The sequence below is a fragment of the Bicyclus anynana genome, chromosome 23, assembly GCF_947172395.1.
Source record: "Bicyclus anynana chromosome 23, ilBicAnyn1.1, whole genome shotgun sequence".
NCBI lineage: Eukaryota > Metazoa > Arthropoda > Insecta > Lepidoptera > Nymphalidae > Bicyclus > Bicyclus anynana.
This window is the reverse complement of record NC_069105.1, coordinates 12275841-12290363: the sequence shown is the minus strand read 5'-3', so window position 1 is coordinate 12290363 and position 14523 is coordinate 12275841. Positions and strand designations below refer to the sequence as shown.

The window sequence follows — 14523 nt, the reverse complement described above, 5'->3', positions numbered from 1 at the left end:
ATATTTCTCATATTCATTTTCTGTAAAATAAAGTTTTTAATGAAAGTCAATATTACTTACCCGCCATTAAAGTCCTCTAATAGATTTATTCTAGAATTTTTCTTTCTACTATTCTGAGCACCGTTCATATACTCATGAGGGGCTAGCATTTTTGGTGTCGAGGTACATCCTAAATCTAACTGAACGTCCCCAAAGTTCAAGTCATCTATTTTTAACTTTTCCCTTTTGGAATCGTGTGTTAAAGATTTGTCAGTTTTAGAATCAGTTTCATATGGAAAGCTCTGTTTATCTTGGAATTGTAGTGGTGGGGTTAATCGGCATTTATCGATATTTTCATTAGAAGCACCTTTGTCTTGTCCTTTAACATTTTTCCCATTTTCCGTCCCTACCAATCTTTCATTATAACTCGGTATTAACATCTCTTGTTGTGTTGGATATCCAACGATTACCCATGAGTTTTGATCGCATGTTCTTGGTAGACCTAACGATGGAACTCGACTTCCATTTAATACCCCTCCAGCTTTATCTGAGACTACATTGGGCTTTTCCTTTTTTGTGCCGAAAAATTTGAATTGATCCTTTATTTTTTCTCCTTTCAGAGCTAATCGATGTTTAGATTTAGGCCCAGGCTTCTTTGTTGGTTTTAAATGAAGACTATCCATAATGTTTTTGCCTAGTAACGCTTTAACAGGTTTATGAACTTGCTCTTTTGGATATATTTTCTCTGGTTTTGAAAGTTCATCTTCATCAATATACCCTAAGGAATGATATCCTTCTTGAATGTCTAATATCTGTTGATCTAGTCTTTGACCTTCAAAATTTAATGATTGATTAAGTCTATTTCTCTGAAATTTAGGTGTAGTCGAAATAGGAATATTTTCTTCATTGGATATGCTTTGTTTGTATTCTGGTTTCGATGCTGAAATTCTTTCAGTTGGTACATATGAAACATTAGATATTGGTGTCCGAACTCTAGGTTGGTTTATCACCGCAATTTCATTATTGTGTGATAACTTGATGTATTCTAAACTGTCGTCCGATTTATTTTTACTGGTTTCCAAATCTTTGACTTTAGCTACTTTGCTCATTTGGGTACTGTCTGTACTGGATACAAATTTTTTGACCGGATATTTCTTAGAAGGACTTAAAATATTCAAATTTTTTACAGATATATCTTTGGTATCTATTTGTATTGCACTCGTATTTGGGGTATTTTCTTTATTATTATTTATATTTGGAAACGTTGACGAAGTGTTAACATTTTTGACAGAGTTCGAGATCACTGATTTATTTATTGTTTTAGTGACTTTCTCCTTATTCTGTGATTCATCGTTAATATTTTTCGGAGAAGGATATTTTGATTCAACTTTATTTGCGTTTTCAGTTTCTTTATCTTTCAACAATTCCATGTGCTCTTCGTCATCATGGACTTCGCAATATTTTTGTAAGTCATAAGGAGTTTGTATTACGCTACTGCTTCTTAATCGAGGCTTTGGTATTGGAGTTGGGGTGTTAACATTAATTGATATGTTAGAGTTATTTACTTGTTTAACAGTAACATTTTCATTGTTATTCGAATCGCTACTGTTTGTGGATTTATTTTTATCGCTATTATCTTTATCACTATTATCAGGCGTAGAATAATATTGAGATACAGGCGGAGAGCTGTCGGAGTCGGAAAATCCTGAATCTTGACTCTTGTGACTGCCCGGACTACCGTGACGGTTGGGCCACTGGTTTGGCATGTTATTCACTGGCGCTAAATTTTCAGCACTAACATTCCTTTGTTGCGGTTGGTTTGCTATCCAATGAGGTAACTGAGGCTCCCAATTCTGTTCGTCTTTCCGTTCATTTTGGTTCCACTCGGCTTGAGCGACGGGACTGGCGATATTAGGCGGTGCGTCACCCCACCAAACCTTGCTTCTTGTTCGTTGAAAATTTGACATCCTACAACAAAAAAAAAACAAAGAGTTAGGTAAATGACTCGTGGGAAAATTGAAGGCGACGGGTGTAATGATCGGCTCAAATGACGTAATTTTTGGTCCATTATAGCGGTCTAAGTTCACGACGCATAATGTGTCCGCTTTTGTTCCTTGCTCACATAATCGAAATATTTTTTCATTGTGGGATTTTATCTAAAATGTAATACATTTGTTTGTATGAGGTATTGAGTGTTACGACATAAAGCATTGACATTCCACGTTGCAGGCAGATGTTAAAAACCGTTGCAGATTCTTTTATGTTCGACTGTAAGGGCATTGTTAAAGTTCATATTCAGTTTTGATTTCGCACCCCTCGTTTGCGTTTGACTTAGAGGCTGGGCATTGAAGTCCATGTGAACAAAACGAAGTTTGGTATCAATATAGTTTACAAACTAATTTCAATTTTGTTACTATTTAAACAAGATCGATATTCGTTTGGGTGCCGAAATCAGCTAATTACTCTTTTTAACTTCTAAATAGGACTTGCGGTTTGTCTCTGAGTCAATGTAATGAGTCAGACTAACTCAATAGCGCTACATATTGGTAATCGTAATAGCAGTAAGTATGAAGCAGTCAATGTTTATTATTATTTGATAAGTTATGTGTTGCATTATAATTGAATACTTTATAAGTACTTGCAAATATGGATTTGCTACACGTGCAGTTAAAAGTATAGACTTATATAAGACAAAAGTAATATAATCAATGCGTCAGTATTTTTGTATGTTTATCATTTTTACAAGCATAAACTACTCAGTTAACTTTGATATACATTCTTATGTTGTGACTTGAGATCTAAAATTTATTGAAGTTTTTGAGAAGACCTATTGTCTTATTGTGTGTCTTAAAAGTTAGTTTTTTTACGAAGAAATTACTCTAGAAGAACTCTCAGAAATAAAGTTAAATTCAAAGTGGTCGACGTCTAAGGAAAAGGCTTAATAACAATATTTTGAACTTTTTACAGATGCAGTTAGAAATAAATTATTTTATATTTTACTCAAAACTCAGTCAAAATTATTGATTTTTTCCACGCCTATTTTTCCCATTAATAGATATGTTGCAATGGTAAAGAATTTTAATATTTAAAAACTTGTGGTGACCTTAAGATGACGATGAATTTCCTAACCATACAAAACCATACTACGCATGAGAGATAAGTGTTTAGAAATTCAATATACCAAATCGATTCGTTTCGGTATGGAAAAGTTAAGTGTTTTTATTTCATACAATTAGTTTGAATACGTGTCGCGGTAAATAAGTCTTTTGACAGGTTAAGCTAAGTTATTAAGTTGCTAAGCCTATTAGCGTTTGACAATACTTTACTAAAACAGTAAAACTTGACTTAGATGTTGTAATTATTAGCTTAAACATTTTCAAAGGACACTCATTGATCCTAAAATTATAGCTATCTGATATCTGCGACTTCGACCGCGTGAATTTAGATGTTTTATTATCCTGTTCTTACAGGATAATAAAACATCTCTAGTTTTCCGTGATAAAAAGTAGCCATGTGAGATAAGAATTTATCTCGTACAATTTAGAAGAAAAATAAGTGAATAATTAAAATCAGTATGGGTACTGATATCTAGTTTATCAAAATGATCAAAATTAGTAATTTTCTTTTTTATTTATTGTAATGTTAAAAATATATTAACAACTGCATGATAATAAAATATTGTCATAAATTAAAACAAAAAAACCTAAAACTCAAATAATAAAAAAGTTATAGTGGTTCTATTCGCGTCTTGATCTGAACTGAGAAGAGTTTATAACTCAACTAGGTTTCTTTTATCAATATCTAATTTAGGCCAATATATAGATTATCAATCGACGCGAACGGGATTTATCAATCATAAAATCACGAAGTGTTACAACCAGTAGCCTCAATGAGTGGTTGCGCAAACTACCAGCTCCGCGCTAATCGCTTCATACGTAGCTTTAGCTATGCGCTAACGATCGCTAATCACTCACAAATATTTTTAAGAATTAGCTGAAATGATAGGTATTGCGTAGTTGAGCGAAACTTTATCAATAAGTTAGGTTAAGTAATTGATTTTGTGAAGTTATTCCAAAAAAACCCTATTGAAAAAGTAAGTTTTAAGGTATATTTAAAGCACGCATATATTTTTAAGAATTACCTGAAATGATAGGTATTGCGTAGTTGAGCTAAACTTTTTCAATAAGTTAGGTTAAGTAATTGATGACAGATTTGTGAAGTTACTCAAAATAATCCCCATTGAAAAGGTAAGCTATAAGGTACCAACTTATAACACGCATTTTTAAGAATTAGAAAAAATACTTTGCTTAGTTTTTTTCAATAAGTTAAGCTTTGAGCTAAGTTTTTCAATAAGTTAAGGCACAGAAAACATATGTACAAGTAGTTAAGGCTAAGTTTTATGAGCTACAAAATATGTAAACACAAAACTAAGTATTTCAAAAGTCAATCCCTTATCGTTGCTGTTTTTTTTTTTAATTTAGCTTATATTAAAAAGGAGGTTGTAAGTTGTTTGTGTAATTTGTATGTACGTTTTATGTTTGTACGTCCTCGATGTTCTCAATAACTTAATGGTTACTGAGCCGGTTGCGCAAACTACCAGCCCAATGCTAATCGTTTCGTGTAAGTACATGCTAACTATCGCAAATCATTTACACATATTTTTAAGAATTAGCGGATTGATAATAATATTGCGTAGTAGTTGCGCTATGTGGAGATTTAGCTAATTAGTTGCTCATCTAGATAAATCTAGCTAAGTTTTTGATGTGAAATATTTATAGCCGCACGTTAAATCGATTTCTGGCATGGTGACGCGTCGCCACGGTATATGATGATATATATAGGAATATACAGTAGTGTGTACGGTGTGGCGACGCGTCGCCATGCGCAATCGACTGTGCGATTCTCTCCCACTCGATCCGGCGTTAAGCCATCTCTCTCGCTACACTGAGCTCGGATACCTATACTGTGTACTCCGTAGTGTATACAGTATTGTTTAACTTTTACAAAGCCACAGCTTTTGCCAGGCATCCCGTGGCGGCAAAAATTTTTTTTTAATGTATAGAACAATAAGCTGTTAATATAACTTCCTAATTACAGTTTTCGGTCGCGATCCAGTAATTTTTACCGAATTCAATTCTCTTTATTTTGAAACTTTAAAAAAGACTTGAATAATAAAATAGTAAAGGTACTTACAAAATTTATATGAATTACAAAGTTCTCGAGCCAGTGCTAGTTAAAATAGGGGATGCGGGCTAACGGTTTGACAACGTTAAATAATGCAAAACGTATTTAAAACCCAATCGAATATACACATGTATCATCATATCAAACAGAGAAGCATTTGTTTTTACCTTTATAAGATAATAATATAATGATCATAGATGATGATCATTATATTATTAACTTTATCATAATAATGAAAATTATATGTTTATAATGATACATTTCAATCTGTATATTTTATGCTGTCTAAACAGCTTACAGTGGATCTTGAATGAGTTTTAGGTTTTACCTATTTTTAAGGAATTTAGCAGGAAACAGCAAGGAACTACTGCTTAAGTACCAAACCTAGTCCTTAACCGTACTATCGACAAAATACAAATAACTCTTCGTAATAAATCAGTCGGATAATAAATAGGTTTTTGCAAATACTTTATTATTCTAAGAATATTATTTCATTATAAAATATCCTAGATAGGATAAAGAATTCTTCAGCTGCTTAAGATGACTTTCAAGATAAGTATGTACTAGGTAGTGATAAGCAAGATGGAGTTGTATAGAAAACACGCCAGGAATGTTATCATATTCACACTCAATTTACATGTCTTTGACCTTCGTGCTCGAAGCCCTTGTCGACTTCCTCCGTGTGCTGTCTCCCTGGTACATTTAGATATGCTTCAATGGTAACAATGTATGAGTGTATATTACTAATTTACTCGTTTAGTTGTTTTTTTGACATTGAATTAAATTAATAAAGTAACATTCAGAAAGTAAATTTATTATATGCATTATGGCACAACAGTTTAAACTATTTAATATCTACTTAATTTACTATTTTGTGTAGTTGTAGACGGTACCTTCATTATATTGACTAGCGGACGCCTGCGACTTTTTCCGGGATGAAAAATAGCCTATGTTTTTTTTGGATGATTTGTGCCGATTATTTATATGAAAATGGTAGCAGAAAGTGGGTGCTGACTTTAAAAAAATCTTTAGCTGTGTTTCTTGAACTTAAGTAATGCATAATGCTCCTTTCATTTGCCAACATAAACACTTATTCTATGTTTTGTCGCACAATAGCATTATAAACCCTGTATGTTTTACATTATCTTCCAATTTTTAAAAAGAAAACTACAAAATTCATGAAAAATTACAAGCTCGGACATGCCCATAAATAATAATAATATTAATAACGGATCGCTCGATAAATCAGCTCCAAAATGCGGCTTACATAATTTTAAATACGTGCAGTTGATTACATTTAATTATCCAATTATAATTGTCATTAACGGAATAACAAGCTAATTCTACCTGTAAGATTTATTAGTCGTACAAAAAAAAAGTAGGCGAGTTGCAGACGCTTTGAGTTATTGCTCTTTTGGTGCAATTGTATCACGAAATGGAGCATCATATACGTCACTATTCATTAATATGAATATAGTAATAGTAGGAGATATTATACTGGGATGGTATTGTTCCAAGACAATTTGTCGTCTAATTCGAATGTGCAGAGATTTCCGTCCAAGACATTTTGTCGTGTCTTCATGGAGTTTTTAGTTTTTGTTAACGACCTCCGTGGCGCAGTGGTATGCGCGGGGGATTTACAAGACGGAGGTCCTGGGTCGTGCCCCGGCTGGGCTGATTGAGGTTTTCTTAATTGGTTTCTACCTACCGGCAAAGATGTACCGCCAAGCAATTTAGAGTACGATGTCGTGTAGAAACCGAAATGGGTGTGGATTCATCCTACGTTTAACAAGTTAGCCCGCCTCTATATTAGATTACATCATCACTTACCATCAGGTGAGATTCCAATCAGGGCTAAATTGTAAAGAATTAAAAACTTTCCTAGCATGTATAGAGTATAGATTACAAGACGTCGTGTCATCAAGAAGTTAGCAGATTTATTGGTTCCAAGACATTTCATCACGTCGCCTTGTCTACTATCTAAGATGGAAGCGGGCTAACTTGTTAGGAGGAGGATGCAAATCCACACCCCTTTCGGTTTCTACACGACATCGTACCGGAACGCTAAATCGCTTGGCGATACGTCTTTGTCGGTAGGGTGGTAACTAGCCACGGCCGAAGCCTCCCACCAGCCAAAAGATTTCTGGATATATTGTTGTCATAACTCTTTAGAGTGTGTAAATTGATGTATCATAATTTTACTATTTACTATGCGAAGTTTATGTTCCAAGACATTTTGTCGTGTCATCGTGAAGTTATGCCGAAATTTCAATCAATTAGCTTGTTTTCTTTCAATTAGCTTAATTATATCTCGTCTGCTTAATTTTAGCTTAATTTAATTATGCGACGATCGCTAGTGTACTTCTCTACTGTAATATAATCTGTGAAGCGAAAGCATGAACGAATCAAAGAAATGGCACATTTACTACGCTCCAATGGTGATGCATCCGTGACTTATTGTTTTTATGTGGAATATTTTTAACACCCTATTCCACATTTTTAATATTTAAAACATAATTGATAAAATAAAATAAACGTAGTTTAAATATATAATAAACGTAGGTAATACAGGTTGGATAACACAAAATGTTTTAAGTTTTAGTAATATTCTATGCAAAGTGCTTTAATTTTCAAATTTCACATTAGTTAATAGTTTAACCATACCTACTATATTTCCATATTTGGCTAAAAAAAACTATACCATCTGCGTAATAATAAACGTAAGAAGAAATCTAATTTCATTATTATTATCTTTAACACATTTAATTTTTAAATTAATCGTAATCTTAACTACAATACTACAATACAACGTTAATCTGTGGTAACTGTAGCCTGATGCGCTTGTGAACGCATTACGAAATATTCAAATTTCGAATGCATCTGATATCCTACACCGCACTGTGAGTTTTTTTTTTCGAGTATACGACCGAGGCAAAGGTCGCGTGCCGTACAGCCAAGCGTGGCGTATGGGACGAGCAGATGACACGCGACCGTTACGCCAGCTGCAAAAATGGACGCGTTTTCTATTTGTGTTCAATACACATTTTATCGCCAATACCTTGTACTATTATGTATTCTGAGCCAATACTCCTTGAAAACAATTGTAATTTATTACTTAATAAAATTGCCTCGTTGGTTCATTAATTAGTTAGTGCTTTGGATCATGAAGTCTTGACTTTAAGTAATAGATGGTACGAAATTCTTATTGAGGTTTTCTTACTTCTGTAAAATTCTTAGGCAGTTATGCAGTTCAGCCATCATTCTCGGTATTTTTTTATTGTTATTAGTTTGTGATTATGTTCTTTGCAGAGTCAAGTACTGTCACTCTAATGTTACCCCGTATTATTTACTAGCTGACGCTGCGCGGTTTCACTCGCGTGGTTCCCGTTCCCGTAGTAACACGGGGATAATATGTAGCCACCTCGATAAGTGGCCTATCTAACACTAAAATATTTTTTTAAATCGGACCAGTAGTTCCTGAGATTAGCGCGTTCAAACAAACAAACTCTTTAGCTTCATCAAAAAATCTGTCACAAAAAAACAACCGTTACTTTAAATCGATTATAACTCAAAAGTCGTCGATGTAGTGATTTGATCACTATGGTAACGGCCAGGTGCGAAGCGCTCCTTCGCGAGGGGGTCGAACCCCTTATCACATCGTATTTAGATGCAACTGTAGTATAATTATTTGCTATATACAGGGGGAGGAAATAGCAAACCCACGTTAAAAAATACTTTTAAAAATGTATTTAAAAAAAAACTTTTATTCTTGGGTTTATCATGTTAACTTGGCGGTTCTTATGACTATTTTATTATGTTAATTCAAAAACATTTCTACGTATTCGCAAACAAAATGCTGAAGGCATTTCGTTTCTGAATAATAATTAATGACAAAAAAATACTTTTATGTCAAGACTAGCAGACATTGTAGAACCACCGCAGTTTCACCTGCGTAGTTCCCATTCCCGAGGGAATACGAACAACTATGTTACTCGTTGATAATATAGCTTTTTATTAGTGAAAGAATTTTAAAATTGGTTGGTTTCAGAATGTATTTGTTACAAGATTCAGAACAAGCAAATAAACGAACAAAAAATCAAACTGTACACTCTCTTTATAAAATTATTAGTTTCGACAACCTTGTCCTAATAAGTATTAAAGTATATATGCCATCGTACGAGTATATTGTTGTACTCCTTTCTTAAAGTTGGTCAACAAAAAATAACATATTGTTTCGTTTAGAGCAACAACTACTGTTGTCTTTGTACAACTTTCAATACTTGATCAGGCATTCACGCAATCGGTAAGTATTAGCATAGCTAATGAATGTAGAAAACTCCGGTTATGTAAATCGATGGGGATCCGTGATGAACTAGATGTTCAACATTGCTGATTGATTTATATTGGTCACATCGATGAATAAGGCCAGGTCTCCCTTCTTAGGTTTAGAGAGGGGATATGGAGCTTAGGCACACCATGCTGCTAATTTTTTTTTGCTTTTGAAGTTATGAAGCTCAACTTTGTAAGTTAGTATACCATATTGATATTATAGTTAGTATGCATTGTGGTTCTTGAAATAAAGTACTTTTGCATTTAAAATTTAAATTAAAAAAATAACTTCCGGTTCAAATCCCAGTAGAGGCAGATAATAACTTTGAGAAATATTTAATGAGATTTAAATAATAAAATATAAGCTAAAATAGGTATAAATACCTACACAATAATATGTAAGCATATTTTCCTTGTTACTTTACTAGTAGGTATGATGTAATGAATTGAATATATTTCATTGGTAATTTCCACAACCAAGTCATTCCATCGTTTACCACACACACACACACAGACACACACACACACACACAATACACATTCTTCAAAAACTTAACAAAAATTAATTATAATAATAGTTAAACGTTCTCGGAGCAACCTGTATAAACAAGACCGGTGTTCCTTTGTCGCATTCTCAACGCTCCGTACCGGCCCGTCGACATCTGTCCATATCCATACACCACTACGTTCCATTACGTTATTAGATACACGTATATCGACTTGGGACTTCCGCACCCAATGAGGTGAAAGTTGTTACGTAAAAATAGTGAAGAGCCGATAGGCCTCCAAAGGTTACCGTATGTTGTAACGTGTCATTTTTATATACAATGTTGTTTTTTTTTATTAAGGGAGTATTGGGCAAATGTGACCAATATGCTATCCCCAATGATATTTTATATTAGAGATAGGGCACTAGCGCATTAAAACTGAGGCAGACAAATATGGAAAATTGACTTCATTTCTTTTAGTCGCTTATTAAACAACGAATGTTATTTAAACAAATATACGTAAGTCTAAGTATATAAATATATAACGGAATTAAAGACAAAATTTGTGCATATGTGCGCTCAGTGGTGTAACTAAATTCGAATCACTTTTTGCGGTGATTTTGGTAACCAATCTATAGTATAAAATTATCATTGGCTATCCCTATTAGCTAGATGTGGGTATGATAATACTTGGACCATTTGGATTAGGTTGGATTGTCGGCCGAATAATCAACATTATTATCTATCCATATTCGGCTCTCTGCTGAGCAAGAGTCTCCCCTCAGCATGAGAAAGGTTGGGCCAATAGTCCACCACGCTGGCAGACTTCACACACGTAAAGAATTATGAAAATTCTCAGGTATTCAGGTTTCCTCACGATGTTTTTCCTTCACCGAGACACGTGCTATTTAATTTCATAAAATGCACATAACTAAAAAGTTGGAGGTTCATGCCCCGAATCAGATTCGAACCTACGCTCTCCGGAATCAGAGGCAGAGGTTCAGGTATCACTGCTCAGTTAGTGCAAATTATTAGGCCGAATACCGAATACCAAACAAATTGGCCGAATAGGTCGGATACCGAATAGTAGCCGAATATTCGTGGCAACTACAGTATAGAGATAAAGTTTGTTTGTTTGCTTGTATTTTTATACTATGTAGTTACCGGGTACGATTTTAATCATTTTTATTTTGGAGTGGATAGTCCATTTATCGGTAGGCTATACAACACACTACAATCAATGAAAAATGTCGGGACAACGGGAAAAAATATATGACAGAATTGTTCCCTTTTAAAAGGTCCAACGCGGACGAAGTCGAAGGCGTCCGCAGGTTAGATATAAGCGTGTTTAAGTTAATGGGGAAGACATGCATGGTTACTCCGCCCGTGTGCCGTGGATGGGCACGCGCCGTGCCATATGGCAAGGCAACCCAGCGTATCGGTATGTCACAAAAAAAGCCGCCACGCCACGTGGCGAAGGGTTTCCTTATTCCTACGGCAATTAAAATGTGGGCGTTCAGCTATAAAAAAGGTTCTATTTATATCATAATGCATTTTTTGCGTTTGTTTTTGAAAAACTTTTTAAAATATTTTGACTGTTTTGGCTAATATTTATTTATATAATATGTTGGGTTTTTATAATTGCTCGCTATACCGATTTAGAGCAATATTTAAGCTCCCTCTCCTTTAAGGTGTGAGGTCTGGCCCTATAGTAGGCCGTTAAAATAATGATTAATTGACCAAACAAACCCCATCTTATTTTATCTATGCTAATATTATAAAGAGGTGAATTTTGTGGCATTGTAGGGGGTAATCTCTGGATTTTGAAAATTCTTTTACCAATAGACAGCCACGTTATTCGCGAGTGTCATAGGTTATAATTATCCCCGTATATCTCACGGGAACAGGAACTACGCGGGTGAAACCGCGGTACGTCGGCTGGTCCACTTACAAGATAACATAAAACAGGAGAGACAAAGCTTTAACCTGTAACTGCACTGGCAAAATATATTTTTAGGGTTCATTTACACGAGCAGCAACTGCTACCAACGACTGCAGTCGACGACGTCTCAACGGCAGTCGACGGCAGTCAACGGCAGTCGATGGCAGTCGTCAGTAGCTGTTGCCAGCTGCCGTTGGCAACGTGTTGCTCGTGTGAATGAACCCTTAGACCGGGAAATAGTAATATTGCTAGGCGGCAAAAGCATGACGGAAGTACTTGTACTTCCCCAGAGCAGCATTGACTTTGGCTGGTGGGAGGCTTCGGCCGTGGCTAGTTACCACCCTACCGGCAAAGACGTACCGCCAAGCGATTTTGCGTTCCGGTACGATACTGTGTAGAAACCGAAAGGGGTGTGGATTTTCATCCTCCTCCTAACAAGTTAGCCCGCTTCAATTTTAGACTGCATCATCACACTTGTAAAGAATAAAAAAAAAAAAAATGACACAGAGCTTTACCACTTAATGTAGGTACGTTTAGTTTGTCTATGAGTTAAAGATCTATTGATTGATCTCGTTTGTAGGTATGTTCAAGTACGTAGGTACGTTGTAAACTAAGAAGCCTTGACTTTCAATTACAGGCTTGACATTTAGCCAATTGCAGCTGCGAATAATTGTGTAATGGACTCTTTCAGGCAGATGTCCAGCCGTATAAGGTCCTAACCGTCTCCAGTTTATGTTTTTTCTAATAACCATTATTTAATGTCCGTTTTGTCGGTTAAGTAAGTTAATAACCTGCTAAGTGCGAGACGGTCACACGCAAGAAGGGTTCCGTATCCTATAAAAGATGCAAATAAATCACGTTTGTTGTAATGTATAATATTTATTTTATTCTCTTTTATGTATTTATTGTTATAGCAGCGACATAAAAAAATGGTTTACTAGATTATCCAGGTGACAGACGGACAGACGGACGGACAGCGTCCAGCGGACTCTTTATAATAGGGTCCTGTTTTATCCTTTGCATACGGAACCCTAAAAAGCTGCTAAATGCGCTAGTTTTTTAATAATGTTATTAATTTTCTAATCCCAAAATGGACTTTAGTTAAGTAAAGTCTAATTCTCACTAAAGTAGGTCGAAATAGTAATTGATAATTTACACATTACCTGCAATTCGACTAATATGATCGGTATCTATTCTCTCTCTCCCATGCATAGTCACCGTTACCGCAATGTTCTTTGTCTCTTAACTCTCCGTATATGGAGAGTTAATCACTTGCCAGCTATTCGCACGTGCGGTGCTATGCCTACCCAGTGGCGGATTTGTAGTCTTGGCCGCTCTGCTGGCCTATTCAGTAACTTTGATCTATTAGCTACCAGCATTTTTCGTATTACGTTACGTTTTTTCGTATCACATAGTTAACGAAAATCAAAATGACAAACAAGCAGCAATAAATTAATAGTGAATACGAAATCACGTGACTTGAGAATCACTGACAATAACTAGTTGGTAATTTTAATTTTCCTGTATATCTAAAGATACTCAATGTTAGAGGATAGGTCAGCTAAGCCCCAATGTACAAGCCGCCCCTCTCTCAGAACCACATAATAATATGATGCAATTGTATTACATTTGCATATAATGCAATGTTTATATAAAGAGTTTATATGTTTGTATTTAATTAAAACATTCTTAACGATTTTAAGTTACAAAAAAGAAAGTGACAAAATTCTAAACTATTGTAATTCGTAATGTAAATTCGATAATTTTTCATTGCTTAGGCCCACATTTTTCAAAATCAAAATTCATTTATTTCATGTAGGCTTATTTTACAAGCACTTTTGAAACGCCAAGTTTGACTATTTAAGACTACAACCGGTTCGGAAGGTTCTTCTGAGAAGAGCCGGCAAGAAAGGAATTTTTGTCACGTATTTATTCCGCCGCCCCTAACGTCTGATCGGCTAGTGGCAATTTGATACTGTGACGATCACGTTAACGTAAACGCAAATTTCTAAGGAATTGAAACAGCGCCATCTAGTGGCACTACTGCACAACTGTTTCAATTCCATAATAAATTCGCGTTTACGTTAACGGGATCGTCACAGTATCAAACTCCCACTAGGCACACTGGTCGCCCAAGGCCCGGGCCAACTGGGTAAATCCGGCACTGTCTATACGCAAGCTGCTTTAATTTTATGGGCATAGTTAAGAGATTTCGCAGCAGGAATGCTTGCTCGCGTCGATGGAAACGTCCATTTTCATTTAAGAAATCTTTAATGGTCTAATTGGTATTCTTTCTTTTCTTGGAACTATTGACTGCTTATTGTATTCATTATACAACAATGCTGGTAGGAACAATGAAGTAATTAGGCGTACGACTTTATTTTATAAATATACATTTTATTTGCATACCTTTTATTTTTGATTGTAGAAACTGTCGCTGTCAATCAAGAAAAAATCCTTGCATATAACATGGGCACATAATAAATACAAAAATGAGGATTGGGGACTCATTTATGGGGCCTTATTAAAGAAGAAATTTTTCAATTCAATTGAAATCAAATTCATATAATTTGTATATTTAGTGCTTACCCTTTGAAAACC

At 35.0% G+C, this 14523-nt stretch overlaps 1 protein-coding gene across 1 annotated transcript in view; it reads right to left on the bottom strand.

Annotated features, from left to right (window-relative positions):
* Positions 1 to 14523, bottom strand: part of LOC112049150 (uncharacterized) — a 54885-nt gene that overhangs the window by 12564 nt on the left and 27798 nt on the right. Inside the window, exon 2 of the mRNA XM_024086950.2 lies at positions 61 to 1947. Coding sequence (XP_023942718.1) covers positions 61 to 1946 — 1886 coding nt within the window. The 5' untranslated portion in view covers position 1947. The remainder of the gene's footprint in view (positions 1 to 60; positions 1948 to 14523) is intronic.